Source organism: Gobio gobio (assembly GCF_949357685.1).
Source record: "Gobio gobio genome assembly, chromosome: 7".
NCBI classification, from domain to species: domain Eukaryota; kingdom Metazoa; phylum Chordata; class Actinopteri; order Cypriniformes; family Gobionidae; genus Gobio; species Gobio gobio.
Window position 1 is genome coordinate 7,574,286 of NC_137103.1, and position 25,189 is coordinate 7,599,474.

Sequence of the window (25,189 nt, forward strand, 5' to 3'; positions counted from 1 at the left end):
ATGTTAACTAATGACCATTATTCTAAAGTGTTACCAATGAATCTTTGTGTTTGTTTGATAAAGATATTTTTTGAGTGTTTCCCCAGACGTTTTCAAAAAAATTCCTCACGTGTACTGAGAGGAGCTGAAGCTCATTAAATATGCAAATCTTATCCAATCCTAGCCGTGGGCGTTTACTTCCAAGTCTTCAGTGCGGCACGCCCATAAAAACCGACCGCTTCTTCAGAGAGCCTCAAAACCAGGGCAGAAAATAGCCTATTACTTATTCATTATGATGTTTTTTTAATGTAAAAACCATGCGAACGTCATAAGTTGACCTCAGACAACAGAATGAAAAAAAAAAAAAAGCCAGTTCATGACCCCTTGAAGCCCTTTATTTTGCAAAAGTCTTGAGTTAGGACAGTTTTAGAATAGCACATTATACATGGATGAGTTTGTTTATACATTCATGTTGTACATAGGCCAATATTTGCACGCACACAAGTCCCATGAATGTTGATGCCTTGATGACACCAAGCACACTTTTAAAGCATAACATTTGGTTCCACATGATACAACACTTTCAAACATTAGTTGAATATAGTTCATTTGATCTGTGTGAGAAGAACTTTAACCTTTATTCTGGACTTTATACATCCACTAAAAATCACCAAAACACAAACATGAAGCAAAGTTTTCTTCGTTTTATTCAAGCACAGCTAACTCCCACATCTTCGCCGTGGTTACAGTTATTAACTCCTATTCCTGCATGTACACAGTCGAAAATGCTTCTCTCCGTTCCGGTACATCTCAACTCGTCCAGCCAGATGCTTCCAGTTCCTGCAGCAGATACACAGCAGATTGTCCTGAGTGGGTTTTGGAAACAATTGCATGTATACCATGAACTATTAACTAAATCCCCTTAACCATAGATGGATACATCACCTGCACCAGCCGTGTACACCTGGGTGGCCCTCTGGAAGCCCAACATCTTGCACACCACCAAACCATCCACAGTGTCAAAACTGTCATCACACACCGTTCCCCAGACATTATTATGCAACACCTCGACTCTTCCACGGGAGGAGCTTCCCACTAAACGAACCACTAAAGACAAATACACATATGAGACACACTGTTGGACTGTCTCCAGCTGCAGTATAGTACATGTATATTGTGTTTAGCTAGTTTTGTTAGCTACATGTTTAGGCATTGATACACTATATTGCCAGAAGTTTTGGGACACCTGTCTTTACATGCACATGAACTTTAATGTCATCCCATTCTTAATCTGTAGGGTTTAATATGTAGTCAGCCCCTCTGCAGCTCTAACAGCTTCAGCTCTTCTGGGAAGGCTTTCCTCAAGGTTTAGGAGTGTGTTTATGGGGATTCTTCCTCAAGGTTTAGGAGTGCGTTTATGGGGATTCTTCCTCAAGGTTTAGGAGTGTGTTTATGGGGAATCTTCCTCAAGGTTTAGGAGTGTGTTTATGGGGAATCTTCCTCAAGGTTTAGGAGTGTGTTTATGGGGAATCTTCCTCAAGGTTTAGGAGTGTGTTTATGGGGAATCTTCCTCAAGGTTTAGGAGTGTGTTTATGGGGATTCTTCCTCAAGGTTTAGGAGTGTGTTTATGGGGATTCTTCCTCCAGGTTTAGGAGTGTGTTTATGGGGAATCTTCTAGAAGCGCATTAGTGAGGTCAGGCACTGATGTTGGACGAGAAGGCCTGGCTCTCAGTCTCCGCTCTAATTCAGCCCAAAGCTGTTCTATCAGGTTGAGGTCAGGACTCTGTGCAGGCCAGTCCAGTTCCTCCACACCAAACTCACTCATCATGTCTTTATGGAGACGCTTTGTGCTCTGGTCAGTCATGCTGGGACAGGAAGGGGCCGTCCCCAAACTGTTCCCACAAAGTTGGGAGCATGAAATTGTCCAAAATGTCTTGGTGAAGCATTAAAAGTTCCTTTCACTGGAACCAAGGGGCCAAGCCCAACCCCTGAAAAACAACCCCACACCATAACCCCCCTCCACCAAACTTTACACTTGGCACAATGCAGTCAGGCAAGTCCCGTTCCCCTCGGCAATTTCCAAACCCAGACTCATCCATGGGATTGTCAGACAGAGAAGCGTGATTGGTCACTCAGAGAACACGTCTCCACTGCTCTAGAGTCCAGTGGCGGCGCACTTTACCCCACTGCATCCCACTCTTTGCATTGCACTTGGTAATGTAAGGCTTGGATGAGCTGCTCGGCCATGGAAACCCATTCCATGAAGCTCTACACACTGTTCCTGAGCTCATGTGAAGGCCACAGAATTTTGGAGGTCTGGAGCTCTTGACTCTGCAGAAAGTTGGCGACTTCTGCGCACTGTGACCCTCAGCATGCGCTGACCCCGCTCTGGGATTTCACTTCATGGCCTATCACTTCATGGCTGTTGTTCCCAGTTGCTTCCACTTTGTTAAAAAACCACTAACAGTTGAGCGTGGAATATTTAGTAGTGAGGAAATGTCACGAATGGACTTATTGCACAGGTGGCAACCTATCACGGTACCACGCTAGAGTTCACTGAGCTCCCGAGAGCGGCCCATTCTTTCACAAGTGATTATACACCTGTGATTGAACACCTGTGAAGTGATTGAACACCTGAATTCAATGATTTGGAGAGGTGTCCCACTACTTTTGGCAATATAGTGTATGTCATTTAAAGTGACCAATTGCAGCAGCTTCCATTTTTATTACAGATATTTTGCGCCAATTTCCTAGGAAGTGACCGTTTTGTTATCTTGAACACATGGGATGGTAACTGTGCTTTATTCGCAAATGTTTTATGCCATTTTCCAATTTTACTCCAAAAGTTAAATTCACAACTTTGGATGTAAGCATAGCTAGTGAAACACAGTAGTACATAGAGATGGATCAGTGTTTATGGAAATTACCAGGCACAGGACCGCCCTCACCCTTGGGTCCTATATCACCTTTCTCACCCTTCTGACCTGCTCATACATGCACATACAATCAATTCACTTGCATAACAGGTTAATAATGCCATAGATGCTGTGCACTCACAGATATCGTGGATAGCCCAAAATAAGCCAAAACATACCTTGAACACCCCTTTGCCCTAGGAGACAGAAAGAAGAGCAAACGGAAAGAAAAAAAAAGTCAGGAAACAGACACAGATGAATGTCACCTTCTTGTCATAAATAAACTCACCTGAATCACCCTTACTGCCCTTTTGTCCATTCAGACCCTGCACTCCTGGGATACCTACATACAACATCAAACTCAGATGATGGCTGCATGATATAAACCAAAAGTTTATCTGTTTTCTTGTTTGTTTTTATTTACCTGGCAAGCCTTTATCTCCCTTTGACCCCTGCATACCTGGGTTCCCTGAAAACAATTATTTTCCCCAAATTATTGACAACAGCACATATCACTTTTCTGTGCATATGTTCTTAGCACTCATACAATACCTGGAAGACCAAGGCCATTGTCTCCCTTTGGTCCAGGTGAGCCTTTTTCTCCAGATGGTCCTTTCAGGCCAGAAGGTCCCTGTGGACCAGGAGGGCCTAAAAGACCAACCAACCAAAGGTTAGGGCACCAATTAATGAGGAATTACGAAACTACATGGGTGCACCATTATGCTAGAAAACAAAGTCACGTATACAGGGTACCAGGATATACAATGAGCACTTGTGAGAAAGAACTATAATCTCTGTATTTGCCGACGTTGCCAATGTACAAGTAGACATGTACTTACTATAGGGTCAGGATTAGGGATTGGTTTAGTTTAGGGTTAGTTGCATGTAATTATGCATAATTTATGGTCATTACTATGGTAACATATGTAACAATGACTCTGTGAAATAAAGTGTTACCATTAGTGGTATCAAATCTCTTAAATAAATTCTGTGACTTGGAAGTAAATAATCTCTGTGAAATAATCTGTAGTTTTTGGAAAGACTTATTATCTTTGAAACTCTACTTCATATGTTCTCCTGATTTCTTCTGTATTTCCTGTATAATGAATTCTGGTCTGAAACTGCAGCGCAATGAGCTTTATCCAATGTTGTGGTATCAGCCATTTCAGATAAACCAATGTACACCAGATTTCATGCCAGTTGTCAGAAGTCTGGCTTTGCTGCTTTAAAGTCCTCCTGGTAAATTCGTATTTATGATTTGGGAAGTCATGTTTACGACGTCAGGTAGTTCAATTCACTTTGGTTGGAACAAGATGGTGGTGTATTAATTAACTACACAAAATACAGCAAGGTTTTTAAACTCTACTTCTAGAAAACAAAGAACTCTGGGCTCAAAGACAATACTGAGCTTCCCAATTGTATTTACGACATTGTGGTGGCGTTCATGTGCGTTAAACACATAACAATTATCTTTCCGTCATGACTTGAGCGCACCATATGTTCATAATCTTAACGGAGAGATTGACAATTTGGCAAATGAGGTCGGCCCCTTCTAAATGGCATGAAGTCAGTCTGGGTAATGATCTGAGTTATAGTGTTGTATTGTTTCTGTCAACAATTTTCTTACCGCTTACACCTGGAGGCCCCTGCTCTCCTCGCTCACCACTGGGACCTGGGTCTCCTTTAGGCCCTGAGGAAGAGAGATTTCAAGTACAAGTACAAGGTGTCAAACAGTGCCAAATGTAGACAGTCAAGTATAAGGGAAGCATCACTATTACTACTGTTCAGACTAAACAGATTAAAGTGGTTTTTACATTTGCACAACTTCACTGCAATGTAAAAAAACAACAAAAAAAAACATTGTATTGTTTTATGATTCTTGTTATTTTTAGTAGTAATACTACTCTAGAAAATCTATCAAATAATTTAGTTCAGATTTATCTTTCAAGAAGTACCTGGATTTCCACGGGCCCCTGGTATTCCTGGAAAACCTGTCTTTCCATCTGCACCTGGACGACCATCGTTCCCAGGTAAACCTTGTGTGCACAGAGCAGTAGTCATTAGAGCAGTAGTTAAACTCTTACAGCATGGGAAAAATGTGCAAGGCATTTCCACAACACATATTTTCTGTTTTATTACGGTATGAATTATTAAGGGGGCCTTTGATCATAATAATCAGGCACCTTGTATTCCTCTCTCTCCTGGATCCCCCTTCAAGCCAGAAACACCTGGAGACAGAAATAAATAAAGTCAGGGAGAGATGAAGATCTGCTATACTGTTCCATATGGGGTGAGAGATGTGTGAAAGCGAGGAGGTGATTACCAGGTTCACCCGCGATGCCAGGCGAACCCCTTTCCCCTACAAAACCTGGGTCTCCTCTCTGCCCTTTTTCACCTAGAGCTCCAGGCACACCTGAAAGAGTAAAAAAAATGAACACAGAGCACAAAACTCACACATGCTTTTCAAGAGCACACACACTATACACATATGCATACAAATTCATCCAGATGCACAAAAATACACTAACCCGGTGAGCCATCGTCTCCTTTTTGTCCTGGAATGCCTTCTTTTCCAGGAGGACCTGATAAAGAATAAAGCTGGAGTATAAATACTGACTGCACACAGCTGTGACATCGAAATGACAAAAATACTATTCACACACACATCAGCGAAGGTCAAAATATCAGAACAAAGGATCAACGGTCAAATTACTGCTTTAGTTCAGTTCAGTGTTAAAGTCTGTTGTGACCAGCAGGGGAAGCTAAAAACACATAGATTGTGAAGGAACATGCATAAAGTGATTGGCTCTATTCGGGTCACTGAGCTCTGCTGCTGTATTTCAAAGATGAGACCAATCAAAATGAGCCCCTTTTCACATCTATAAACAGGGGGAATGATCTCAGAGATTTTGGGTGCCTCACAGATATTTTTATCCCTCTGGATTCTAGCTAGTAAGAGATTTGCAGGCAAAACCTCACTCCTCTGCCCTCCAATGCCTGTTGACACTGGTTTGAATCCTGTTCGGAGTGACGTTTAGGGGGGTGAGTGAGAGTAAGAGATGTGCAGGTTAAACCTCTAGAGATGCACAAGAGGCAGTGGTTTTACACATCCTAGTTGATGCATCAAATCCTATTCAGAGAGGTATAAGTAGGGCCAGTTACAGTGGTGCCGTGACCCGGAGGGGAGTGAGGTTTAGGGGATGAGTGCTAATTAGATTCCAGCTAAAAATAGCTGTGCAGGTAAAACCTCATTCCTCTGCCCTCCCATAATGGGTTTGCTGGTTCGAATCCCATTCAAAGCGGTGCGAGTAGGATCAGTTACAGTGGTGCCATGACCCAGAGGGGGGTGAGGCTTGGGGGGGGGGGGGGGGTGAGTGTAACAGATTCCAGATAATAAGAGCTGGGCAGTTAAAACCTCACTCCTCTGCCCTCACATGCCGGTTGACAGTGGTTTGAATCCGTTCAGAGTGGTGCGAGTAGGATCAGTTACATTGTTGCTGTGACCCAGAGGGGAGTGACGTTTAGGGGGGGTGAGTGTAGCAGAGGTCAGCTAGTAAGAACTGTGCAGGTAAAACCTCGAGGGACGCACTAAGGCAGTGGTTTTATCCTTTTTACATCCTAGTTGACGATGTATCAAATCCCATTTGGAGAATTACAAGTTGGACCGGTTACATTTGAGCCATGACCTGGAGAGAAGTGAGGTTAAGGGGGTGAGTGTAATGGATGCCAGCTACTAAGAGCTGTGCAGGTAAAACATAAAGAGGTGCAGAAGATGCAGTGGTTTTAAGCGTCCTAATTGACAGTGGTTCAAATCCCATTTGGAGAGGTGTGAGTAGGAGTGGTACTGTGACCTGGAGGGGAGAAAGGTTTAGGGGGGTGAGTGTAACGGATGCCAGCTGCTAATGCTGCGTTCACACCAAATGCGAATATAGCTTTAAAATCGCATCTACCGCATCTAGTTGGACGCTTGAACATTTTGAATCCATTCGCGTGTATAAATTGAGCGTTTGAAGCAAAATAGATGCGTGTTCAAGGCGCTCTAGGAGAAAAATGTCATAAAACACCACTCTGCCTCTTTTTATTTTCATTAAAAAGATATGTTAAACATTAATAGCCACACAAATGTGGTCCAGGCAACTCCTACATTTTCTTCGCTGCATGTATATTTAAATATCCTTAAAAAATAAAGTTATGAAACTTCTCTTTGCCTTCAGTCAAAACGATTTGGCAGACAACAAATTATAGATTCATGAGAGCAAAGATCGGCTGTTAGATCTACACAAGACGAGCCACTACAGGCCATCAGAGCAGCGGCAGACGGCAGAAGGACTGGCTGAGGAAAGGCTGCTCTCGCCGGGGTTAATGAGCTCTGAGCGCCCGATGATCAACTGGATCTCACATCTCCAAAAACACAAGTGCTCTCTTTATAAATAAACCACAGATTTGAGCTTTAAACAACTACATTCTCACCTGAAAAAGTCTTAAAACTACATTTTGTGACACAATAGTAGTACTTTTAAATTATGCAGGGTTTCTCATCACGTCACTTTACCACGTGACAGCAGCGGCACAGGCTCCTGATTGGTTAATGCGGCGAGAATTTACGCCAAAGTTCCGATTTTTCAAGTTGGGCGTCAGACGCGAATTCGCTTCAAACGCGTGAATGCACAAAAAGCACCACTCGCGCATAATGCGCATATTGCGCAAGACGCTCAATTCGTGTCATTCGCATAAACTGGCTGCGCGAATGAGGCAGAATCGCATCCATCGCGCTGCGCGTAACGCGTCTATCACGCCGCAGGACCTCCAGACACGTGTCAACGTGCCTTTCCATTGACTTAACATGGAAATCACTCGCGCCAGATGCTGTATTCGCGTTCAGTGTGAATGCAGCATTAGAGCTGTGCAGGTAAAACAAAAAGAGGTGCAGAAGATGCAGTGGTTTTAAGCGTCCTAATTGACATTGGTTCAAATCCCATTTGGAGAGGTGTGAGTAGGAGTGGTACTGTGACCTGGAGGGGAGAAAGGTTTAGGGGGGTGAGTGTAACGGATGCCAGCTACTAAGAGCTGTGCAGGTTACATGTCCTTGTTGACATAGAGGTTTGAGTAGGACCAGTTAAATTAGCAAAGTCTGCTAACATCTCTCTCAAAAAAAATCTAAACTTTATTAAATAGTTAAATTTCAAATAACTCTTAATAAAGTTGTTTTGACAAAATTTTAGAAAGTGTCCAATTTGAGCGAAGTCAAGCGTTGTACAGATAAATAATGAATATTACACTTATTTCATTATTCTAATGTCACTATTGTAAAACTGGAGTGAGAAGGTGACTGAGTGACAATATTTGGCATCCTCATACAGAGCAGAAGTGCTTGAAAGTACACAGTTACCTTGTAATCCCGGTGGTCCAGGTATTCCAGGTATTCCAGGTGGACCAGGCGGACAAACCATGGCTATAAAATATAAAGAAAAATAAGTGCCTCAATTCTGCGGGACACACCTATGGTGTCTCCTGCTTTGAAGGAGTCATGAAATGGAAAATCAAAATGTTCTTGATGTTTCCACATATAAGAGTTTACTCTACAATAAAATCATACTGTAATTTTCACTCTTTAAAGATGACTCTCTAGTTTAAAATATGAGTTTTTGTTTTCCACTCTGAAATCTCCCCATTCGTGATGTAACAATGTTCCATTGCACGTCCTTTAACTTGCAAATCAAGTAGGTGTGCTCTTAATAACTCATGTCTGTCCATCATCACAAGAGTGCACAAGTGCTGTGAGGGTGAGATGTGGAGAAACACAAGACCGTCTGATGTTAGTCTGTCCAACAAGGAGCAGCTCCACAAACCGCATCTTCCAAAAGATCAGACTATTAGAAACGCATGACTGAAGCTTTAATGACGTGCCTGAGTAACTGAACGAGAATGTTTTCATTTGTTCAACACGCTGTCGGTTTGTCTACATGTCATTTATTATAGCAGTTCATCAACAAGTCATTAAAATAGTTTTAGAACTGCATACAAAGGGCCAGATTTACTATCAGCTTGCTCCAGCGCAAACCCTCTTTTGGCATTAAAAAACTCAGGATTTACTAAAGACATGTAGGAAGAATAAGCGTTGAAAAGACGTGGACAGGGTTATTTTTGCGGCTGATCTAATTGCATATGGATTTGTAGGAGTTTTACTGAATTCACTGGTGTTTTAGCCATTATTTACTGGCAAAAAAAAGGTGCGTCTTAAACCAGAAGCTGACGGGTAGATATCACTGGTCATTATGGAATGATCCGGCTGGTTCTGTGTTCATTAATTTATGTGTCGTCAGTAGATCACGCGCAGAACTTTCCACTCCCATAGGTGCTTTTAGGGAATTTCGCTCTCACTAATTTGCCCTGTTTAGTAAATCTGGCCCAAAGACTTTAGCAAGCAAGATCACACTTTATGTTCTGTCTTTAACTACAATGTACTTGCATAATTATTATTTTTTTAAATACACGGTAACACTTTATAATAACTACACACTATGACGCATTAGTTAAAGGGTTAGTTCACCCTAAAATGAAAATTCTGTCATTAATGACTTCCCCTCATGTCGTTGGACACCCGTCAGACCTCCGTTCATCTTCAGACACAAATTAAGATATTTTAGTGTAAATCTGATGCTCTGAAAGGCCTCCATTGGCTCAATGCACTTTACACTCTCAAGACCCATAAAAGACACTAAAGACGTCGTTACAAAGTCCATCTCACTACAGTGGCTCTACAATAACTTTATGAATCGGCGACAATAGTTTTTGTGCGCAAAAAAACCCTAAATAACGACTTACATAGTGATGACGATTTCAAAACACGGCCTCATGAAGCTTCGAAGCGTTATGAATCAGTGAGTCGAATCATGATTCGGATCGTGTGTCAAACCGCCAAACTGCTGAAATTTGGCGATTCAAACCGCTGATTCGACTCACTGATTCATAACGCTTCAAAGCTTCATGATGCTTTGGTTTGAAATCGTCATCACTATGTAAGTCGTTATTTAGGGTTTTTTTGCGCACAAAAACTATTGTCGCCGATTCATAAAGTTATTGTAGAACCACTGTAGTGAGATGAACTTTGTAACGACGTCTTTAGTGTCTTTTAAGGGTCTTGAGAGTGTAAAGTGCATTGAGCCAATGGAGGCCTTTCAGAGGCATCAGATTTCAACTACAAATCTTTATTTCTGTTCCGAAGATGAACGGAGGTCTGACGGGTTTCGAACGACATGAGGGTAAGTAATTAATTACAGAATTTTCATTTTTGGGTGAACTAACCCTTTAAGCATTGGGAAATAGTTAATCCATCATTTATAAAGCATTAATAGACATTAATAGGCAGTTTATAAATACAGCTATAAATGCTTTTTTCTTGATTTATAAGCATATCTATAATGTGTTTAATAATTGTATTTTCATACTTTAGAAATTATCAATTTAGCATATCTAAATAAATTATTACATTATTTACAAACCAGTTATGTAGGAGTTGTCAGTGGTTCATCAGATCATTTAGAAAGTGTAAGTAAAGGATTAATAAACTATTTAAATGTACATTTATACATTTTATTATTTAGACATATAGTAATAGTTGCTCAATGTGTTGATATTCTCATTTATTCCTACTGTAATTCATGATTAATTCAGGTAGTTATAAAACATTTAGTAGTTTCTGTGAGCTCATCTAAAGTGAGGACGATTTATGGCTCGTAAAGCTTTTACAAAGGAGATTTAAAGGCTCAGTTCTCTTCTGCACTGCTGTTCTCTAATGTTTTAAAGTTAGTACTGTTTTGACACTACAAAATATTTTATATTATTATTGTTTTATCTAAATTTTATTTGTTGTATTTTGGCACTCCTGTAATGTGTAATCAACTGGTGTATTTTTATGCAGCAATGTTTACACTTTACAGAAATGCATTTTAATATCAGATTGCAGAAGCTTAGTTTCATTTGACTGCAGTTATTGTTTCTGGCGATCTACAGGAATATTACTTTAAAAGGTTTCATTTTAATTTGATATTAAGTTACTAGTTGTATAGTCTCCATTTTTGCATTTTGAAATAAATATTTCTATGTGCTATATTCCTCTGTGTTGTGTTTGTTACCTTTTTATGTTCAGAAGAGAACTGAGCCTTTAAATCTCCTCTGTAAAAGCTTTACAAGGCATAAATAGTCCTCACTTCAGATGAGCTCACAGAAATATTAGCTGACAACTAGTAAACGTTTTATAACTACCTGAATTAATCATGAAATCACAGTAGGAATACATTTTAATAAAGCATTTATTAACAAACAGAGCAACTATTACTATATGTCTAAATAATAAGATGTATAAATGTACATTTAAATAGTTTAAAAATCCTTTACTTACACTTTCTAAATGATCTGATGAACCACTGACAACTCCTACATAACTGTTTGTAAATAATGTAATACTTAATTTAGATTTGCTAACTTGATCATTTCTAAAGTATGAAAATACAATTATTAAACACATTATAGATATGCTTATAAATCAAGAATAAAGCATTTATAGCTGTATTTATAAACTGCCTATTAATGCTTTATAAATTATGGATTAACTATTTACTAATGCTTAACTAATGCTTCATAGTGTGTAGTTATTATTAAGTGTTACCAAAACACTTGTGCTGCTGTCAAAGTGGATACGGGAAAGATTAGGACAGGTTTAGTGGTATGGGTGGGTTAAGAGATAATTGTTATTATAGGTGTAATTACAGAAATTAATTACAGCTGCTGCTGATATGTTTTAAACACAAGTACAGTGTAAAACATGTAGCGTCAAAGACACTAAATATGAAGGAAAGATCTGAAAATGCATTTCATGGGCCCTTTTACGATTGAAATCATGGCAGATTCTCAAATTAGGACCTGGTCATCCAATAGGATTTCTCTTGTGTGTATATGTGTACCTCTTTGTGCACTAACGTTGAGATGGTTTAGTTGAGTCCTTAGATTTTCTAGAGTCCCATCGTTCCCACACAGATCGGACAGACAATCCTGTTAAACACACACACACACACACACACACTCAAAATAGGCCTTTCTCTATGTGAGTAAGTGTTTGTATGGCACACATGAATGATGGTGTGACGTGTGTATGCACCTCATTTGAGCTGGAGCTGCCCAGCTTTACTCCTTCAGAAGACTTGAGTTCCTCTGTTCTGGCGTCAGCTGATGTACAGTGAGTGTGAACCCAAGCCTCCAGAGTGAAGACTGCATACATTACACATCATACAAAGCAGATTACATCACGGAACCACAGAAACAAGGCGATAGTTTGCATGATGCCGCCAAACATTCATGTGCAGTAGTCACAAAAAAACTCACTTTCAAACCAAGCAGCTTTCAATTGGTCAGAGTAGTGAACTGAAAATAAGGGAAATCTGCATGGGGAAATATTTTGCTGAATGACTGAATTGCCCAAGCAATGGTAAATGTGACAGAACCTTAAGGCTACAACTAAAAATCTACAAATTTCAATGCATTATGTAACAAAATATCTCGTGACATCTGTAAAGAATCTGACAACCACAAAAGGTCACAAAGCTTCTTGAAGTTTATTTCAGAAAACCTTTTTAAAAAACATAATTCTTCCTCCAAATCAATGCCGCTTGGTTCGATATTTTGTATCTAATGTAAGGACCAGGCCCGGTCTGGCCATCGGATCATTTTTGAATTCAACATTCAATAAAATTATTATTAATAATAAAAATAAATCATGAATTTGTTAGTCTTGACCAGACTGGCAAGGCTACGATTCGACTTTACGCCTCAGCCAAACAAAGAAAAAAAAAGAAAAAAAAGAAAAAGAAAGCTCTCCAAGAAGCAGCAGCGAAACGTTGCAAAATGACTGACCTGTTCAGGGCTTCAAGTGCAGGTCAGTTTCATCTGTTAAATTAGTATTGAACTGCTAGCGAATGTTAGCGATAGCGCCCCTATTACTTACTATCACTTAAAATACTGTAGGCCTATGCTAAAGGAGATTAATATTATTTAGTGTAAAGTTACATTAGTAATTTAGCAGACAAAAATTCACAATTATATAGAAGGAACTAGGAGCAGGGAGACAGAAGTGATAGTACAGACATCAACAAAAAATAATGCAATAATATTTTATTAGGATTTTTCTAAATAGATACAGTCAAAATGAAGTTTATTGAATACATGGTAACACTTTACAATAAGGTTGTGTTAGTTAACATTAGTTAATGCATTAGTTAACATGAACTAATCATGAACTGTTTAGCCTTAGTTCATCTTTGTTAACGTTAGCTCATATAAATCCAGCTGTTCATGGTTTGTTCATGTTAGTTCACAGAGCATTAACTAATGTTAACAAGATTTAAATAATGCATTAGTAAATGTTGAAATTAACATTAACAAAGATAAATAAATGCTTTATAAGTGCAGTTCATTATTAGTTCATGTTAATGAATGTAGTTAACTAATGTTAACTACTGAACCTTAGATTATAAAGTGTTATCGAATACTTTTTTGACATTTAGACTATTTCGAAACTTATGGGTGCGTCTCAATCAGCTCCCTAGTTCAGTAGTCAGGACACTGGTCAGGGAATCAGTCCTGACTACTGAACTAGGGAGCTGATTGAGTTCTGTCTACCCATTTGTGAGGTTTAAAACTTTCCCCCCCTTTTTTTAATCAAATGAAGGTGGAGATAATCAACCTATCACTCGCTGTGGTGCAGTGATCACACATCAGATTCAGCCAGGCAGGGAGGAGAAGCAAAATAAGAAACGTTTTCTTTTTTTACATATTGTATGCAATATAGTGTTGCTAAATGTTAGATATTTAATTGCATTTTAACATAAAAACAACATTTTGTCTTAAATATAATACTAAAATAGATGTAGAATCTGCGCAAACAAATTATAAGGTGGTTGATTTTCAGTTCTGATTGTAACATGAGGCCAGAAAAAGTGACAGGTGAAGAAGAGACAGGTACGAGAAAAATACATGCATACATATATTATGCATTATTATTATTATTAAATTAATGTTTTAGTTTAAATTTCCAATAACACTAGATTTCCCAGCCTGAAATTGTGTCCCAGTCCGGCCCTGGTAAGGACATTTATAAATGTATACTTTTTAAATGTGAATTTATTTCATCTCACCTTTATAGGCCAGGACAGAATTCAGTGCGATCAGCAGCAGGAGAAACACGATGAGAACAACAGTACAGTGACGCTTCTTCGCTGGTTTCCTCGTCATTAGCTCTATAACAAACAATGCAGAACTCTGGATTAAACTACAGAAAACTGATTAAAGCCTGTTACGTGATATGAAATTAGTGAAATTTTAAGTTACAATATACAGTATCTCCATAGTAAATATTAGGAAATATCGGACCGTTGAATGCCACAAAATTCCTGAAACACAAGCATATCTGAATGTGAACAGTGTCATTCTGCCCTAGACTCACCACTGGGCTGGAAGTCGTAGCGCTCGGCCTCGTGGAGCTTCATGTGGTTGTCATAAAGAGGGTTTGCCTGGTTGAACAGAGAGGCCTTCCCTTCAATCCGGTCCACTTCTGTCTCCATCACTGCACACACACTGACCTACACAGCCGGGTGATAGTTTAAAAAACAAAACCAACGACAAAAAAAAAAAATATATATATATGCTGGCTCATCAAAACATCAGTCATCTGACAAAAGAGATGCAGCGGAAATTGTTCCAAGGAGTTAGTCAAGAAAAAGGAAGTTGTGTTGTGTTGTGTTGTGTTGTTTTGGCTACTGTAGCATGATATGCATAAACTGCTTTTCCAATCAGTTTTTTTTCTAAGAATAACTTAAGTTCCCAGATTTTGGTCACATTTATTGTGTGATATGGAGATTTGGTACTCAGTTATTATCAATTATCATTGGTGCTCAATTATGAATAATAGTGTGTATTATCAATGTTGAATAGAATAAATGTTATTCTAATAAAAAGTTAAAAATATTTTGTAACAAATGTATTTAATGTCAGTTTCGATCGATTTAATGCATCATTGCTGAATAAAAAGTATTAATTTCTTTTCTTTTCTGAAATCCTACTGACCCCAAACTTTTGAATGGTGGTGTATTATAGTTTACACAGAAATCTGAAGCAGCATAACTGTGTTCAACACTGATAATAATCATACATGTTTCTTTAGCATCAAATCCTCATTTTAGAATGATTTCTGGAGGATCATGTGACACTGAAGACTGGAGTAATGATGATAAATTCAGATTTGATCACAGGAATACATTACACTTTACTATACACTGATCAGGCATAACATTATGACAGGTGAAGTGAATAACTCTGATCATCTCTTCATCATCTGTTAGTGGGTGGGATATATTAGGCAGCAAGTGAACATTTTGTCCTCAGAGTTGATGTGTTAGAAGCAGGAAAAATGGGCAAGCGTAAGGATTTGAGTGAGTTTGACAAGGGCCAGATTGTGACGGCTAGACGACTGGATCAGAGCATCTCCAAAACTGCAGCTCTTGTGGGGTGTTCCCGGTCTGCAGTGGTCAGTCTCTATCAAAAGTGCTCTGAGGAAGGACCAGTGGAGAACCGGTGACAGGGTCATGAAGGACCAGTGGAGAACCGGCCACAGGGTCATGAAGGACCAGTGGAGAACCGGCCACAGGGTCATGAAGGAACAGTGGAGAACCGGCCACAGGGTCATGAAGGACCAGTGGAGAACCGGCCACAGGGTCATGGAGGACCAGTGGTGAACCGGCCACAGGGTCATGGAGGACCAGTGGAGAACCGGCCACAGGGTCATGAAGGACCAGTGGAGAACCGGCCACAGGGTCATGGAGGACCAGTGGTGAACCGGCCACAGGGTCATGAAGGACCAGTGGAGAACCGGCCACAGGGTCATGAAGGACCAGTGGAGAACCGGCCACAGGGTCATGAAGGACCAGTGGAGAACCGGCCACAGGGTCATGAAGGACCAGTGGAGAACCGGCCACAGGGTCATGAAGGACCAGTGGAGAACCGGCCACAGGGTCATGAAGGACCAGTGGAGAACCGGCCACAGGGTCATGGAGGACCAGTGGAGAACCGGCCACAGGGTCATGGAGGACCAGTGGAGAACCGGCCACAGGGTCATGAAGGACCAGTGGAGAACCGGCCACAGGGTCATGGAGGACCAGTGGAGAACCGGCCACAGGGTCATGAAGGACCAGTGGAGAACCGGCCACAGGGTCATGAAGGACCAGTGGAGAACCGGCCACAGGGTCATGGAGGACCAGTGGAGAACCGGCCACAGGGTCATGAAGGACCAGTGGAGAACCGGCCACAGGGTCATGGAGGACCAGTGGAGAACCGGCCACAGGGTCATGAAGGACCAGTGGAGAACCGGCCACAGGGTCATGAAGGACCAGTGGAGAACCGGCCACAGGGTCATGAAGGACCAGTGGAGAACCGGCCACAGGGTCATGAAGGACCAGTGGAGAACCGGCCACAGGGTCATGAAGGACCAGTGGAGAACCGGCCACAGGGTCATGAAGGACCAGTGGAGAATCGGCCACAGGGTCATGAAGGACCAGAGGAGAACCGGCCACAGGGTCATGAAGGACCAGTGGAGAACCGGCCACAGGGTCATGAAGGACCAGTGGAGAACTGGCCACAGGGTCATGAAGGACCAGTGGAGAACCGGCCACAGGGTCATGAAGGACCAGTGGAGAACCGGCCACAGGGTCATGAAGGACCAGTGGAGAACCGGCCACAGGGTCATGAAGGACCAGTGGAGAACCGGCCACAGGGTCATGAAGGACCAGTGGAGAACCGGCCACAGGGTCATGAAGGACCAGTGGAGAACCGGCCACAGGGTCATGGAGGACCAGTGGAGAACCAGCCACAGGGTCATGAAGGACCAGTGGAGAACCGGCCACAGGGTCATGGAGGACCAGTGGAGAACCGGCCACAGGGTCATGAAGGACCAGTGGAGAACCGGCCACAGGGTCATGGAGGACCAGTGGAGAACCAGCCACAGGGTCATGAAGAACCAGTGGAGAACCGGCCACAGGGTCATGGGCGGCCGAGGCTCATTGATGCCTGTGTGGTCTGATCAAACAGACGAGCAACTGGAGCTCAAACTGCTCAAGAAGTTAATGCTGGTTCTGATAGAAAGAAAAACGGTATTCCCTGGTGGCTGTGGCTCTTTCAGCAGATAATGCGCCGCCACAGAGCAAAAAAAAGTTAAAGTGCCTTTATTATGCTGTTTTAAGGTTTTCTAAAAAACAGAATTACATGCAAAAAACAGTTTAATTTTCTCACAATATGCATTGCACATCACCACAATGTCCAATGATTCTCAAACGACTCGATGGATGAATCAGTCTCTCTAAATCCCTCCTTTCCGCAAGTCTACTCTGCTCTGATTGGTCAGATGGTCCAGTCTGTTGTGATTGGTCTACTCTGCTCTGATTGGTCAGATAGTCCAGTCTGTTGTGATTGGTCTACTCTGCTCTGATTGGTCAGATGGTCCAGTCTGTTGTGATTGGTCTACTCTGCTCTGATTGGTCAGATGGTCCAGTCTGTTGTGATTGGTCTACTCTGCTCTGATTGGTCAGATGGTCCAGTCTGTTGTGATTGGTCTACTCTGCTCTGATTGGTCAGATGGTCCAGTCTGTTGTGATTGGTCTACTAACGTATATTTTGGAAACAAACGGCCATTAACTGAACTTCAGCTCCGTCTGGAGGCTTCCTAAAGCTCAGCGATTGTACACACTGTAAAGACAGTCATCGATTGTACACCAATCCCAGCGCGAGTCCGAAACGATGATGAAACATCGGAAGAACCCGAACCTTGAGCACGATGTTTCTCAGTGATGCCACTCAGTTTGAGGTACATTATGAGATGTTTCAACTGTAATTCCTCACCCTCAGCATTAACAAGTGTGCGTCCATCAACAAACCTGTGTGTGTGTGTTTCTAATTTTATTGTGGTGTATATCAATTTGTATAATGACATGGGTATTACACTGGTATGACAACACAAGCATGGTTTATGAGTCCTTGTAATTAAAATGGCTTAAAAAAATACAAAACAGGAGTAGGGTTAGTGTAAGGGGAGAGAATATACAGTTTATACAGTATAAAAACCACAACGTCTATGGAGAGTCTCCACAAAGTGAACCAGAGTGTGTGTGTGCAAATAGTAGTGAATATTTAAAGTTTCAGAATGTGCATATGCCTTTGTCCTTTCATTTGAAAATGACAAACGGTCACCTCTCGCTCTGTGTGAGTGTGTGTTCCTGTCGCTGGGTGAACTGGTTGGTGATCAGGCCATCTGTTTAGACGGAGAGCTTTGAACAGGACCGCAGCGCCGCCCCTGACCTCAGATCAGCGCTAACAGCCCTCTCAGCTCACACTTAACCTGCGCTGACAGAATGACCTTGTTTACTGTACTCAGTGTTTTGTTTATTTGTGTGTTTGATGACCACACCACTCAGTTGCTGATGTATGTGTTTTAGGGTGATTGATGACCTTGTGTGACCCTGTCAGTGTGTATCAGACGCTCTCTCCGTCTCTTAGCCTGGGCGGCTGCATGTGTCCTCTCGACACAGAGGAGCTGTAAAAGACAGTCAACATGTTTAGATTTGCTCGTTGTGTCTGTGCATTTGCATGTGTGTTGAGGTTCAAAGGAGCATCATGTCCATATAATCAGGCTTTTTCAGTCACCCCACCGAAACGCCTTCCTTATTTTTTCATTTTTTCATTTGACTCCCTCCATCATAATATTATATCCCATCCATTATAGACAGCAAGGATACATGTGAATGTTCTTTTTAATATTATTAATATACACTGATCAGACATAATATTATGACATTGTCATAATATTGTGTTGGTTCCCCTTTTGCTGCTAAAACAGCCCTGACCCGTCGAGGCATGGATCGGACTTGTTTGTTCAGCACATCCCACAGATGCTCGATTGGATTGAGATCTGGGGAATTTGGAGGCCAAGTCAACACCTCAAACTCGTTGTTGTGCTCCTCAAACCATTCCTGAAGCATTTGTGCTTTGTGGCGGCGCATTATCTGCTGAAAGAGCCACAGCCACCAGGGAATACCGTCTCCATGAAAATGGACAGGGGTCAGCATGAACCAGCATTAACTTCTTGAGCAGTTTGAGCTCCAGTAGCTCGTCTGTTTGATCGGACCACACGGGTCAGCCTTCGCTCCCCATGGGCATCAATGAGCCTCGGCCGCCCATGACCCTGTGGCCGGTTCTCCACTGGTCCTTCATGACCCTGTGGCCGGTTCTCCACTGGTCCTTCATGACCCTGTGGCCGGTTCTCCACTGGTCCTCCATGACCCTGTGGCCGGTTCTCCACTGGTCCTTCATGACCCTGTGGCCGGTTCTCCACTGGTCCTCCATGACCCTGTGGCCGGTTCTCCACTGGTCCTTCATGACCCTGTGGCCGGTTCTCCACTGGTCCTCCATGACCCTGTGGCCGGTTCTCCACTGGTCCTCCATGACCCTGTGGCCGGTTCTCCACTGGTCCTTCATGACCCTGTGGCCGGTTCTCCACTGGTCCTCCATGACCCTGTGGCCGGTTCTCCACTGGTCCTTCATGACCCTGTGGCCGGTTCTCCACTGGTCCTCCATGACCCTGTGGCTGGTTCTCCACTGGTCCTTCATGACCCTGTGGCCGGTTCTCCACTGGTCCTCCATGACCCTGTGGCCGGTTCTCCACTGGTCCTCCATGACCCTGTGGCCGGTTCTCCACTGGTCCTCCATGACCCTGTGGCTGGTTCTCCACTGGTCCTCCATGACCCTGTGGCCGGTTCTCCACTGGTCCTTCATGACCCTGTCACCGGTTCTCCACTGGTCCTTCCTCAGAGCACTTTTGATAGAGACTGACCACTGCAGACTGGGAACACCCCACAAGAGCTGCAGTTTTGGAGATGCTCTGATCCAGTCGTCTAGCCGTCACAATCTGGCCCTTGTCAAACTCACTCAAATCCTTACGCTTGCCCATTTTTCCTGCTTCTAACACATCAACTCTGAGGACAAAATGTTCACTTGCTGCCTAATATATCCCACCCACTAACAGGTGATGAAGAGATCATCAGTGTTATTCACCTCAACTGTCATAATGTTATGCCTGATCGGTGTTTTATTCATTTTTATGATTAGTCTTGCAAAAACATGATGGGTACAAGAAATAAACCAATTAAAAATAAAGGTTGTAAAAGAGGGTTTGGGTTATTTGCTTAGGATTTGTCTGCATGTATTGGGTAAATAAACATCACACACCTGGAGGAAAGACTGATTGCCTAGAAGATTAAAAGCTTAATCACGTGTTGTGTTGTTCACAGAAGAGAGTGTCCTTCACATCAAAGTCTCACGTTTTACAAGAAAAATGGATGGGACATTGAGATCTTTAAAATGCACATTAAGTTGTCACTGGGATTAAAGAAGGAAAATCAACTTAATAAGCACAAATAAACATAGGCTACTGCTGATTTAACGAAACCATGCAGGAAGTTAAGTTTGATGCACAACTTAGATGGTGAAACCCTGGATTTTCTCTTCCTCATTAAGGATAGAGGAGTTAACTCAAGGATGAGAGGTGATTTTCAGCGATGACCCCTGTAAGTTCTCCCACCCGTACTTCTGCTTTCTCATGAGAAGCACACACACACAGAACAGTGTGGTGAAACATACACATGTGTGTTTCTGCAGTCGCTGCATATTTAGGGGTTCCTGTAAGTCTTATGTTATGAGTTCTGATTCTCCTTCATTTTACTGTCGTCAGTGAGGGAGATAAGATTGGAAAGTAGTATTAAATCAAGTTTGCCTACTCAAAAACGCTCACCTAGCTAACCTGAAGAGACACTGTCCACTGCTCCCCTTCTCAACTAGTACTGTGGTCCTGTAACGGTCACACACGTGATTCGCTTTAAACTCACACAAATAGTAATGGGATTTAAACTGATTTAATGTTTTACTCTACATTTGTGCAGTGTTTGGGGGTATTTTGGTAACACTTTATTTTAAGAGTCCAGAATAATGCATTAGTCAAGCACGAACACACTAGTAATTAATGCTAGCTTTACATTTTAAGGGTCAGGATTATGCATTAACTAGTAATTAATGATTTGCTTGTTCACTATTATGCATTAGTTAAGCATGGACACAAAAGTAATTAATGATTGACTTGAAACATTATAGTAAGTGCATATTAGCCATTATTTAGAACTTAATAAGCCATATATATTATTTGTGTGTATTGATTTTATTATATTTCTGTGCCATTCTGTTAAGTTAACTGAACAATAAGATGGTAGTTATGTTTAATTACTGCTGATTTTGCCTTTAAATAGATACAATAAACACTGTTTAACCCCCCTATTCTAAAGTGAAAGTTTTATTCTTATTAATTATATTGGTATCGCCCCCTTCATTTTGTGTTTTCTGCATTGTAACTGATTTTTTTTCTGACAAATTATGAAGCAAAAAGCGTTTTTTATAGTCTCCCATTGACGTCTATGGGTGATTTTGGGGGGTGGAGCGGAGTGTGTGTGTTTGTGTGTGTGTGAGAATGAGAAAGAGTGTTCGAAATAGTGGATGTGCTGACACTTCTCTTCTGTGTATTTGTTGTGTTGTGGCGGATTTAGTTTTTTTTTTTTTTTTGACAAATTAAGTATTGTAAAAGTATTAATTTTTTAATTTCACCATTAATTTCATGGTGAGGTCTCGGGAGACCCTGAATATCCTTCCAACAACCAGATATAATTCCAATTTATTGTTTGTTTCGTTTGTAGAGCTAGAAAGTATCAACCACCACATGAAGGGAAAATGTTTTATTTATTATTTCAGCAAACGTCATTTGGGGTCAAAAAGACTGAATAGCACCTAGTACAGCTTGAGCTCAATGGCATAATGTTGATTAAAGTAAATGTTTTATGTCTCTATAAAATCTGGGTTACAATGAGGCACTTAAATGTGCCTCAAACACAAAAAGTGAATGGGGCAGATTCCTAAACTTTCAAATCTCTCTTTTTTTTGTTTTGTTAAAGAAAAGGAGGGACAAGTCAAAATTATTTTATGAGGTAATCAACACTATGCCAGAAATGCGGTTGATTGAGCCAGTGTTACTTTATTTTCACTGATCGTGCCCCCTGGTAAAGCCACTGAAATTGTGTCTCTCGATGTCGATGAGTCAAATTTTTGAATATGCTGGACTAGGCAGTTTTCCTTTTTGTATAATGCAATATTATTCAATGCTCTGATATCTGTATTTGCTCTGTCAGTAGCTTTTAGTTTTATAGTTGTGACAAGTTTTTTTTACGGTGTGACAAATGTGTTGGGCCACATGTTTTTAGCTGAGGATACTTAGTGTTACATTATTGCCCCCTTTCGTTACTCCAGACGCCCTCTCTTTAGTGCTCCGCTGGTGCGGACTGTAATGAAGGACCAGACTCTCACTAAAGATGTTTGAGCACCATGTTAAGTCCACTTCACAGGGAACTATCAGCCAAGCATCTGAACACAATGACAGAACACAAAGCTCTTCTATGAAACCATATTCCTTTAAATACATTTAAAGAGTCCATCAGTTAGAAGCCTTGATTTGATCATATCTGAAAACACCCTTTCAACATTACATTCACTTTTTATATCTGTTAACTTTTCAGATTCAAACAAAAAATCTGTTATATTCACCTAAATTTGTTGAAAGAAGAAGATTTGGAAACTGGTCTTTCTCGATAAATTCCCCTTCACAGTAACTTCTGATGTTAAAGCAGATTGTAGTTTCTGTAATACTTGTGCAACAATTCAAATGGATTTAACTCATAAAAAAAACTCTACATCTTCAACTTTTCCAAAACTTGGGCCAGCCACTTTGATTAAACATCCAAGTGTTATGATCTTGGATTTAATGAATGCTGCTGCCATTGTTCCACATGCATCTAAAATGTCCAAATGTGACTCGAAAATCAGGGGTACTTTCAATAGCCAACATATAGAGGACGCAGAATCAGTTCTTTCAGGTCCCATGCTTTAAAAAGATTACGGTAAAACTTCATCATCCTGGATGACCACTGGCCTTCAGCGCAAGTTCCCTTTCAGTCGGTCACGTTCGACGTACATCGGAACTGACCGACGAATTGGGATCTGTTTCCAGAGACCGACCTACTTCGAGTGATTAAAACGAGCCAATGGACATTGGCATACGGTTCACACATTCCACGCACCGCCCCGCAGCGCGGGTATAAATACGGAAGTGGAATACCGCATCATTGCTTTTTAACTTCGGAGCCGAACGGTTTGCTGTATCAAGCTGTTTCTACGAAGAGTGTTTAGACGAGTCTCGAGGAGGATCGCTCTCTTACCTGGGTGCTGGTGTGACGGCGCGAGTCAGCGAGTGGCCGCTGCAACATACACTTGTTCCTGTGTTGGTTGGCTGGGCGTTTCCGTTCTTTGAGTGCTCACACGCAGGCTTGCAATCGGACTGCTGTGAGCCGTGGCCATCTCCCTGAGTGCTTCAGCACTTCTAAAAGAGCATTTCCTTCTAAAAGAGCAACACGGTTTGACCCTGCGTCTTTTTCAAGATGTCACTCAAACCGTGTGTTTCTGGATGCGGTTGTTTCCTGTCCTCATTTGACGGCCACGATCTCTCTCGTGTGACGGAGCGGTGCAGATTTCTTACTCAAAGGAATTTCGACTACGCCACCCTGGGAATTTCACCCAGGGAAATATGAATGACACCTAACAAATTGTCATTAGGTCACACAGGTTCGATTCTCTTTAATAAGGTAGGCAGAAACGTGGGTATCATAGAAAAGTACAAAATTTTATTAATACAAGGTTAAGTGAAAAAGGACAAATTGAATTAAAATGGTATCAATGATACAAGCAACCTCAGAGGGATGTTGAGGTGCACAGCTGGCAACAGATTCCAAAGAAAAACAAATAAGAAAAGAAAACCACTCACGGAGCTGAGGCTCACCACAAGGGAAGTGATCACCAAACTAGTTCTCCAAAAACACACGGTTCACACACACACACACACACACACACGCCACAGTGCACTCAGATCTCAGATCACACAACACTTCAAAAAGTGTCACACGGCAAACATCGGAGGAGCACCACCACCAGTGGAGACCTTTACACCCGTGGGACCCCAGCTCCTGAAAGGAAAAATCAAAGATATGTATGTACAACAAACTTCAAAACAACTCAATTAAACCACAATTTAATTGCGGTACAAAACCGCAAGTAATAATAACTATACCAACACAAATCAAAATCACAAAAATATACAAAATGATTCAAACAATCAAAAATAAAGAAAACACATCAACTCAATTCAAAGGACAGGGGCGACAGGCGTGCGTAAAGCAAATATGTTTGTACTCCTGTTCCAAAGACCAGTGAGCGTCAACCCCAAAAGTAAATATAAACTATAAAACTCAGTAAAACCAGACAGCAACAATCCTCTTGATTAGTTGGAATATAACGACGTTCACTCTGTATGGGCGCGGAGAAACGACAGGCTGTAACTATGGCGACAGCAGAGAAAATGATCACAGACGAGAGGGAGAATCCTGAACCAAATATAAAACAAAAGGGAAACAAAACAATTACTAAAAACATATGCATCACTTGCTGGAAATATCCTACATGCACAACACTCACCGGGAAAGGACTATGTGCACTATTATCCCTTCTCAAGCATGGATACACAGCATTTGTATACACCGTCGTTCAACTGGGATACAGGGAACTGCACACACTCAGAACGTCAGCCTATCCATGAGCCCCAGCAACGCAAAACAATCTGCTTTACACTGAACAGTTCCACATACCTGAGAGGTGAGCAGTTTAAATTCCACCAATGCAGCAAGTCGAAGGAACCAGAAGGAGATGAAAAAGACAGGCTAGAACGCAACAATGAATTGTTAATGCCACACGCACAGCAACTCAGGGCAAAACTGCTACATGCTAACGACATACCTGCAGCTACCGTCAACAACAAAGGGGAGGGGCCGGACATAACGGACGTGGCGCATCACAGGCTACAACCAACCAGCTCTTAAATAGGCGGCACTCCTCACTGATAGGTGCTCAAAGCTGTCAATCAGCACCACTTCTCATTTATTCGGTTACAATCCACCCCCAGCTTCTGCACCGACGCCCCGACGGTGAACGAAACAGAATCTACCCTCAGAACCTTCAGTTCCAAGGCCGAAACCAAGAAACAGATGTACTACCCGCTA

The 25,189-nt window shown here is 41.7% G+C and overlaps 1 protein-coding gene across 1 annotated transcript; it reads right to left on the minus strand.

Moving 5' to 3' along the window:
• Positions 1–267: 267 nt before the first annotated feature.
• marco (macrophage receptor with collagenous structure) lies at positions 268–14,683 on the minus strand. The gene is made up of 17 exons (XM_079822082.1): positions 14,392–14,683; positions 14,084–14,185; positions 12,052–12,161; positions 11,858–11,945; positions 8,284–8,346; positions 5,423–5,476; positions 5,218–5,307; positions 5,078–5,122; positions 4,850–4,930; positions 4,522–4,584; positions 3,447–3,542; positions 3,319–3,363; positions 3,184–3,237; positions 3,074–3,091; positions 2,907–2,963; positions 925–1,086; positions 268–819 (listed from the first exon to the last, which is right to left on the minus strand). Exons 1-17 carry the CDS (start codon positions 14,507–14,509, stop codon positions 689–691), a joined length of 1,377 nt encoding a protein of 458 aa, XP_079678208.1. The 5' UTR covers positions 14,510–14,683; the 3' UTR covers positions 268–688.
• Between the last annotated feature and the right edge of the window lie 10,506 nt (positions 14,684–25,189).